This window comes from Ranitomeya imitator, chromosome 2 (genome assembly GCF_032444005.1).
Source record: "Ranitomeya imitator isolate aRanImi1 chromosome 2, aRanImi1.pri, whole genome shotgun sequence".
Lineage (NCBI taxonomy): Eukaryota > Metazoa > Chordata > Amphibia > Anura > Dendrobatidae > Ranitomeya > Ranitomeya imitator.
The window spans coordinates 109060170-109070292 of record NC_091283.1 but is presented as its reverse complement, the minus strand read 5'-3'; the positions used below and the strand labels follow the sequence as shown (position 1 = coordinate 109070292).

The window sequence follows — 10123 nt, the reverse complement described above, 5'->3', positions numbered from 1 at the left end:
CCACACTACACATGGAGGACAGGTAGAGAGTGACAGACCCCACACTACACATGGAGGACAGGTAGAGAGTGACAGACCCCACACTACACATGAAGGACAGGTAGAGAGTGACAGACCCCACACTACACATGGAGGACAGGTAGAGAGTGACAGACCCCACACTACACATGGAGGACAGGTAGAGAGTGACAGACCCCACACTACACATGGAGGACAGGTAGAGAGTGACAGACCCCGCACTACACATGGAGGGATCGGATGATGATCCAGTGTCGGGGAATTTTCTACCATTTTACATTATTTTGTGATTGCTCTTGCAACTCAGTGAGGAAAAATGCTACCTGCCTGGTCATAAAGGGGCTAATGGCAGTGACAATATTTGGCTGCACTTTGTCACTATTCTTGAAGGCAGAGTCACATTATTAGTGGAGTATATCTAAGGGTATGTGCACACGTTGCGGTTTTTGCGCTGTGGATCCGCAGCAGTTTTCCATGTGGTGTACAGTACAATGTTATCCTATGGAAAACAAAAACCGCTGTGCACATGCTGCGGAAAAAAACGCGCGGAAACGATGCGATTTATTTTCCGCAGCATGTCAATTCTTTGTGCGGAATCCGCAGCGGTTTGGCACCTGCTCCATATTAAAAATCCACAGGTGTCTAAAACCGCAGTGGAAACCGCACAAAAAACCACGATATAGCCTCTGTCAGGCTGGGCAGTAATATTACATCCTGCCAGCAACGACTCAATTCCCTACTAGAAAAACAAATAAACATTAAGTAAAAACAAATAAGACGAAAACAACAAGCATAGGAGTATTCCCGAAGAGCCCCTCACAGACGCTACCGCGCAGGTGCAGAGCCCAATGTGCCGACTCCGCAATCAATCACTGTGCATTCACTTCACAGCTCGCGAGCGCCTCCTAGAGGACACTGTGAGATTTTACGTCAGCGGAAGCACAGTGGCTCTGGCTCAGTAGTCTCAGCTTCCGGGGGACTGAGTTTCCCGTGCACCGGAACCAGTGTGGTCGGAGGTTGTAGCAGCAGAGATCTGCTCTGTACCGGCAGTGCGCGGGGACTGCGGCCATGGCCTCTAACGTGAGTATAGCTGTGCCCGTGCTGCGGCGGCACCGCGCCGTGTGTATGGCGGGCGCACATCCCGGCTTCTGCTCATTGCACCGCTGAAGGTGGTGTACTGTCCAGATAAATGCCGTCTGTTCCATTGTTTTCCGTTATCAGCTAGTTCCCTTGTGCGTCCCCTCCCCCCACAGCACAGCAGTGTCATCTCTGCCGTGGATTCCAGTGAATGGCTACAAATAGGGAGCATGGAGGAGGCCCCAGGAGTGCCTGTAACCATGGAAACACATAGGCCTGCGTAGGTGCTGTATGCACAGGAGTTGTGTGATGGGGATGGCAGCATATCTTCCAAGCCGGGACCTCGGTGCCACAGGCTCATTATCCTGCTGATCAGCGGGGTCTCCTGTGTCAGACCCCCATGTGTGTGGATGGTGTCAGAATGTCCAATTACATGGCCGGTCTTAATGGGACAGAATCAAGACTCCGGGCAGTGATACCTGGCCGCCAGGCCTGCCAATCTCTTACCTTGTGGTGTCCCCCTCTGGGACTCTGATTAGCCGGGGCTGGCGCAGCATCGTCTGTGTGTCATGTTGCTCCAGAAGTCACATGCCACGCTGGGGACGCCGGAAGGTAAGAGATTCGTGGCCAGGAGTCACTGCCCGGATGTGGACCAGAGCCCTACAAATCAGTCTGCTGTCATCAGGTATTTGCTATGTAATCTGATGTGCAGGCAGAGACCCTGATTCCTGCCAGATGTCACATAATGAGCTGATAGCTGCAGTTTTGATAAAATCTCTGTTTTCTCTGCTGCAGACCTAGCAGTGCTCTGAATGCTGAGCCCAGTGTAACCCGCACACATCACTGATCAGACAAAGCTGCATTGACAGTTTCCATTCACGACATATAAAATCTAAACCCTTTAAATGGCCGTGCAGGACTTTTCCACTGATGACCATGAATATAAGATCGGTGGAGATTCCACACCTGGCGCCCCCACCGATCAGCTAATATCTGTTTATTTTCTATCATTTGGGTTTGTTCCACTTTTAGTTTTACTGTGCGGTGTAAATGACGTGTTTGAGGAGTTTGGGGGTTTTTGTATGAAAAACGACATCATCACAAATCCAGAAGCTGCAGGTTCTTCGTAGCACAGTGTCGGTGCGCAGGCTGCTCAGGTGCGGTGCAGCAGAGGGCATGTTGGTTTTAGCCACGTTGTATACTGATCCAGTTTAATTTTTGAGTCTTTTTTTTTTTTTTTGTGATACATGGGGCCTAATTTTCATCTAATTTTTATATCCTTTTTTTTCCCTTCTCGGAGGAGGATATAAAGAAATACACGTTTATAGGAAACACATGTCTACGTGTCACCTTTTGTTTAGATTTTTGTATTACATCTAAGGACAACTATAAAATATTTTAGATTGTATAATAATTATTTGTATATGCTGGACGGTGGTTCAGACGGGCAGTGTCTCTTATTAGTTTATTTTAAGTTATATTTTACTTTTATTTTCTTGAATTTTATTTAAGTTTTTTCATTAACTTCACACACTGCCCTCCCACTACCCTCCATAGGGTCTTCAAAAAAGACCTTTGTGGGGAATTTTAGGATAATACAGCCTTTGCTGATTTTTCCTGTAACTGGGGCTGGTATATTAGCCCAAGTTACAGGGAGAATTCACACTGGGCTTCCTACGACCCAGCAGCTCCTCCATACACATAGGGGGTCACTTAGTGAGTGGAGCACTGATGGTGCTTAATAATTTGTATAGATGAACACTGGCTCAGCTTCAGAAGGCAAAAAAAAGGTAATAAGCTCTGTTTGCCCTTTCTATGGGGAGTCCCCAAATGTTATCTGATCTGTTTTGTCTGCTGGATGTGACAGTTATGTTGTGTGCACCCCTGTCCTAACTTCACAGCGTCCCTGCTTTCAGCTTTGTGGATTTGGTATGATCCTCAATGTGGAATGAACTATCATATATGGGCGAATATTAAACTTTTAATATTTGCAGATTGAGGACTCTGGGACATAAGATCTGACAGCTGCTTATGCCGCCCTGTTGGATTGCATTACACGTCTGTCTAGTACTTAGTCCTAGCTTTACATGGCATAATAATATATATTTCTACCATTGGTCTTCAGGAATTCCGGACTGATGTGGACCTTGCATGTAGGGCTGCGGAGGAGTTTGTAAGTCTGTATTATGAAACCATTGACAAGAGGAGAAGGGTAAGCTGGACGTTTATCTTCTGCTGTCAGATTCTGTAAAGTAGACGGAATTAGTCACAGATTGTGTACAGGACCTCAAGACTAGTTCCTAAATGGTGCTCGATACTTAAACTTCGGACACATCCAGTATTTTACATCAGTATTTGTAAGCCAAAACCAGGAGTGGAACAATCAGAGGAAAAGTATCATAGAAACACGTCAGCACTTCTGTATTTATCACCCACTCCTGGTTTTGGCTTATAAATACTAATGTGAAATCCTGACCAAATACTGAATGTGTGAACATGGCGTTGAGGCGGTCATGCACATTATACTAAGTATAAATAAAAATTATTATTATAAGGATGGCTGAGCACCGCCGTACACATACTGACCAGTCATCCGATATGGATTGGGGGCTCCCTCCACCCATATCGGGGGTATAAAAAGGATCCCTCTGTTCTTCCTGGAGATAAGTCGTCTCCAGAGATGTCTGACAGTTGCTTACTGTCGCCCCGTGTGACTGCTGCAGTCAATCACTGACCTCAGTGGTCTTGTACAGTGTTGAGGCCAGAGATCGACTACGTTAGTCACATGGGTAGATCGGACATCATTGTTGCAAACGAGTAACTGCACTGGATCGACTGTCAATGTAATCATTGAATAACCAGTTCAAGATCGCTCCATTTACCCTTATTCCTGACTGGGCGTATTATTATTGGGGGGGGGGGGGGGGTTGTACATGCGGTATAAAAAGCTGTAAAAAAAAATTCTCTTTCAGATATTTAAATAGTTTTTGTCTTTTTTTGTGATACATAAGGCTTCACCTGTATGTATTTTCTCTTATTTTTCTAGATATTGGTGGAAAATTAAGGGAAATAAGTGTCAGGTTTTTTTTAACTTTTTTCACTAAAATAAAGTTATGATCACAAAGAATTGCTAAACTACATTAAAAATTCCCCATTCTGTAACAAATATTTTTATATAGTGGACATATGGATTTGGATTGACAGTGGTCTCTTTTTACCTGTTAAATGTAATATAAATATATAAATTATATTTTACTCATTATTCTCACACGAAGTTATAAAAGATCTTGGGGGGGGGTATTTAAATATTGAAATATTTTTATTTTCTTCTCCTTTCCCTGGCTTGAGTGAGCCACATGCCGTAAATTTGGAGCTAAAGGTACCTTCATACTAAACGACGCTGCAGCGATCCAGACAACGATCCGGATCACTGCAGCGTCGCTGTTTGGTCGCTGGAGAGCTGTCACACAGACCGCTCTCCAGCGACCAACGATGCCGGTAACCAGGGTAAACATCGGGTTACTAAGCGCAGGGCCGCGCTTAGTAACCCGATGTTTACCCTAGTTACCATCCTAAAAGTAAAAAAAACAAACGCTTCATACTTACCTTCCGCTGTCTGTCCCCGGCGCTGTGCTTCTCTGTACTGGCTGTGAGCACAGCGGCCGGAAAGCACAGCGGTGACGTCACCGCTCTGCTTTCCGGCCGCTGTGCTCACAGTGAGTGCAGGAAAGCACAGCGCCGGAGGACAGACAGCTGAAGGTAAGTATGAAGCGTTTGTTTTTTTTACTTTTAGGATGGTAACCAGGGTAAACATCGGGTTACTAAGCGCGGCCCTGCGCTTAGTAACCCGATGTTTACCCTGGTTACCAGTGAAGACATTGCTGAATCGGTGTCACACACGCCGATTCAGCGATGTCAGCGGGAGAGCCAGCGACCAAATAAAGTTCTGGCCTTCTAGCCCCGACCAACGACATCACAGCAGGATCCTGATCGCTGCTGCGTGTCAAACTGAACGATATCGCTAGCCAGGACGCTGCAACGTCACGGATCGCTAGCGATATCGTTTAGTGTGAAGGTACCTTTACCCTGTCCCTGACGCCTCCCACCCAACAACTCTGTAACATCGGTGTTCTGTGCGAACAGACAGCACATGAGCCAAAATTATATCACATAACTTTTGGTTTGGGGCCAGAAAAATCCAACAGGGCAATCTTAATAAAACCAGAACTTTATTGTATCCACATGCAAATGCCAAAGTGTTTCCAACCAAATTAAGGGTTTTGGTCATAGTTGCGACTAATGACCCAGATGAGGTCTGAAATGCATGAGTGGTTTTTCCTTGTGTCTTTGTGGCTGTCCTGTTATTAATGCATCGGTGTTGTTGGTTGCACTGTACTTAGCAGACTGCAGAATGAGTCATTTAGTGAGCTGTCTTCTGATGGCAGCGTCTGTCATTGTTATCTATCTTCTGATTTCCTGTAACTTTATTTATGACCGCATGAAAGTTTAAGCTTATTATGGTCATAATTTAAATCAGAATAGAAAAAGTAGAAAGCTAAAGCTCAATTACACCTCTTATAACCTCTGCAGTCAGAACGATCTCAGTGATGGACTCTCTGGTAACTTATTGTGCAGCCAGCTATGTACAGTGACGCGTAGAAGCAAATCATGTAGTATTTGAATGAATCCCATTTGCATGATAATTAGCCAAATACCGTATTTTTCGAATTATAAGACGCATCCCAAATTTTGAGGAGAAACATAGGAAAAAAAATTTTTTTTTTAATAAAATGGTGGTGCTTCTTATAATCCATGCATCTTATTGCTTACCGTGGGAGATGGCTGCGGTGAAGCGGGGTCGCTGCTGGAGGAGGCAGGAGTGGGGTGATGCTGCAGGCCACAGGTTGAGATGAGGGGGTGTTCCGATGTGCGTGGCACCGCTTCGGGTGTCTGGCGGTGCTGCGGGGGTCTCCGGCACTGCTGCTGTCTCCGGTGCTGCTGAGATCTCATCTCCCGAGATCTTGGTGCTGAGATCTCCATCTGCATATGCGCCGCCCCGGCGGCCATTTTCCCGGAGTCCACCGCACAGGAAACCATGGAATTGCGGGGGGCTCTGACTTTTCACAAAATGTCAGCATAGCCCCTCGCTGCACCGAAGACAGCTGCAGCAGCGCTGGAGACACTTGCAGCACCGCCGGGCACCCTGCAGCACCGCCGGACACCCCCTCATCCCAGCCTGCAGCAATGGTGTCGGAAAGGTATATCCGCATTATAAGATGCACCCTCATTTTCCCCCAAAATTTTTGGGGAAAAAAGTGCATCTTATAATCCGAAAAATACGGTATGTGTGTGTGTGTGTGTGTATATATATATATTTGTGATAATGTGTGCAAAACTGTAAAGCGCTGCGGAATATGTTAGCGCTATATAAAAATAAAGATTATTATAAAAAAAAAATAAAGATTATTATTTGTGTGTCTATCTATCTCTCAAATTATCTATGTATATGTTCAGAAATTATATGGGATACATTGGGATACATTGAGTGAAGTTTTAATTCTTTTTTTTTTTTTTCTTGTAGCAACTTACAAAACTGTATATGGACACCGCAACTTTGGTTTGGAATGGCAATCCGATTTCTGGACAGAATGCCCTTATTGAGTTTTTCGATATGTTACCGTCGAGCGAATTTTCAGTGACTATGTTTGATTGTCAGCCAGTCCACGGTGAGAATGCTTCAACTTTAATATAATTAGACTGCACAATACTAGGACAGAATTCAAAGTGCCATTGTGCAGTGGAGTAGTTTGCCCACTAGAGGGCGCACGCGATCTGTAACAGTTGATTAATGAAAATGAAGTGATGAAAGTGGTACAATAGTGATCGCCACAAGCCTGGAGTCGGGAATGGCGCAGTGACCAAATAGATTCCTAGTCTATTTACAAGTGGCAGGATTTTTGCAGCCCCTCAAATTAAAACCGCATTCAATACAAACTTACCCCTACCCTACATGTGATCTAATTTTTTACAGAATTGCAAATTTGAGCCCGTATTAACCCGTTTCCCAAGGTGCGGTGTACATGTAAGTGACACATTGGGTGTATGGAGCACGCTGAAGAGCTCAGCCTGCCTGGAATAGCAGCGATCGGAGCAATGCCGCAATCATTGTATTTTCTACTCAGTCCCTGAAAGCAGGAATTTAAGATGCATGGTATCGGGGTTTGCTGCCTCAACCAACCCACCTGCGTAACGAGATCGCAGCTTGTTAATGGGTTCTCATGGCAGCTAAGGACTTGCTGGAGGCCCCAGTTACTGCCATTTTGGTACGACATCTCATAGGAGATGGTGATTTATACTATATTTACTGCAATACTATGGTATATGCCGTATATACGGTAGTTTAAGTTATAAGACGATCGTAGGTTCATGTCTCTGAGATTTTTTTTTTTAAAAAAAAGTTTTATAAAAATCTGAATCGCCCAGTTTAACATTTTTTAAAAGTGAACATATTTGGTATTGCAGCATCAATAAATGTAAAATTAATGGTGATCATTAAAGTAGCTTGCACAAAGAATTGTTTAAAGGGCTTGTCTGTAACCAGTTAATAACCTATACATTGGGTTAGGTTGGCACCTTCATCAATCAGTTACCTGCTCTAGCAATGACTTGCTGTAAGTAATGTATGGAGCGAACCCCACAGCCCATACAGTTAGTGGCAGATGCCCGGTCTGTATGTAGCATGTAGAATTCAGGGAGAGGGAGGGAACTCCCTCTCCCTTCCGATCCACAACATCATCGCGGAGGCCCGATCGTTCATATGTGACCTGAGGTCATCATGGCGACATCCGGGTCACCGGACTATGGCAAGCCCCTTGGACCATGTGCAGAGTAAGTTCTAAGATACTTGTATCGGTGTAGAACTGAGTTACAAACCATGGCAATGCTTCTGCATGGCAATGGTTTATAACAACGATCAGGTATTTCTACATTCAGCAGAAATTGTGTGACAAATTTTGATGCCATTTTTACACATTTCCCAGTGCGAAAAAGTAAAATCTGGGGCTAAAACAAAATTTTGGTAGTAAAAATGTTATTTTTTTCTTCTTCACTGCTTAATGGTATTAAATTCTATGACTCACCCGTGGTGTCAATATGATCATTGCACCCCTAGATGAATTCATCGAGAGGTGTAGTTTGTAAAATGGGGTTACTTATGGGGGGTTCTGCTGTTCTTGCACCTCAGGGGCTGTCCCAATGGATCATGGCACCCACAAGCCATAACAAGTAAAGTCTGTACTATAATATGGCGCTCCTTCCCTTCCACCGTGCCTGAAGTCTTTCCTGATTACATGTAGGGTATTGGCCCACTCAGGACAAATTTTTACAACAAACAGGTCCATTTTTTTCCTATTAGCCCTTACAAAAGTTAAAAACTTAGGGCTAAAACAACATTTTGGTGGTAAAAATCAAAATTATTCATTCTTCACCACCCAATGGTATAAAATTTTGTGAGGCACATGTGGTGACGATACACCCCTAGATGATTTCATTGGTGGTGTGGTCGTGGGAATTTCTGCTGTATTGGCACTTCAGGGGCTCTGCCAACATTTATATGGCACCCTCAAACCAGTCCAGAAAAATCTGAACTTCAACTTGGCGCTTCTTCACTTCTGAGCTTTGCACTGTGCCTCAAAGGAAATTTTCGACCAAATATGGGGTATCTATGTACTCAGCAGAAATTGCACAACAAATTTTGGGGGCCATTTACTACTGCCATCCTTGTGAACATGAAAAAATTGGGGCTAAAACCACATTTTTGTGAGGGGGGAAAAATATTATTTTCACAGATCAACATTGTAAAATTTGGTGAAGCTTCTGTGGGTTCAAGGGCTCACCACACATCTAGACAAATTCCTTGGGGGGGTCTAGTTTCCAAAATGGGGTCACTTGTGGGGGGTTTCCACTGTTTAGGCACATCAAGGGCTCTTCAAACGCAACATGGCGACTGCTGAATTCCAACCAATTTTGCATTTTCAAAGTCAAGTGGCGCTCCTTCCCTTCTGAGTCCTGCCGTGCGCCCAAACAGTAGATTCCCCTCACATATGGCGTATTCAGGAGAAATTGCACAACAAATGTTTGGGTCCATTTTTTCCTGTTACCCTTGTCACATTGCTTAAGTTCCTGTGAAGCACCTGAAGGGTTAATAAAGTCCTTGAATGTGGTTTTGAGCACCTTGAGGGGTGCAGTTTTTAGAATGGTGTCACTTTGGGGTATTTTCTGTCATATAGATGCCTGAGTCACCTCAAATGCTATGTGGTCCCTAAAAAAAAAATTTTTTAAAAAATTGTAAATTTTGTTGGAAAAACGAGAACCGGCTGGTCAACTTTTTAACCATTATAACTTCCTAACAAAATTATGGTTCAAAAATTGTGTTGATGTAAAGTAGACAAATGTTATTTCTGAACAATTTTGTGTGACAACTCTGTTGTAAGGCCATAAAAACTAAAAGTTTGAAAATTGCAACATTTTCACCAAATTTCCAATTTATTCACAAATGGTCACATTGAACAAATTTTACCACTGTCATGAAGTACAATATGCCATGAAAAAAACAGTCTCCGAATCAGTGGATACGTTGAAGTGTTCCAGAGTTAGAATTTGGCCTAGTCATGAAGATGAAAACAAGCTTGGGGCAGTAAAGGGGTTAAAATAAATATAGTAGATACCTCCTGCATCCAGTGTTCCTAGTGATGGGACTTCTTGTGTCACGTACCAGCTGCAGCCAATGAGTTGCCGCTTGTCAGCTGCAGCCTTTACTAGTTCGTCAGCGTGGACGTCCGCATTGACAGAATATTGATGACCTGCAGCTGACACGTGACACAACACTCTTCGTAAACAGTGTCACCAACAATGCTGGAATGGCACTGCTGTGGGAGGCAAGTAGCTACTGTTTTTATTTTGATTGGGATCTTGTATTGATTATGTAGGAGTTGTCCACTTCTTGGCAACCCCTGTCATGCCTCTACTT

At 44.1% G+C, this 10123-nt stretch overlaps 1 protein-coding gene across 1 annotated transcript in view; it reads left to right on the top strand.

Moving 5' to 3' along the window:
* The first annotated feature begins 838 nt into the window (after window positions 1–838).
* The window catches only part of NXT2 (nuclear transport factor 2 like export factor 2), a 34939-nt gene continuing 25654 nt past the window's right edge, over window positions 839–10123 (top strand). Inside the window, exons 1-3 of the mRNA XM_069747140.1 lie at window positions 839–1098; window positions 3221–3307; window positions 6677–6821. Coding sequence (XP_069603241.1) covers window positions 1087–1098; window positions 3221–3307; window positions 6677–6821 — 244 coding nt within the window. The 5' untranslated portion in view covers window positions 839–1086. The remainder of the gene's footprint in view (window positions 1099–3220; window positions 3308–6676; window positions 6822–10123) is intronic.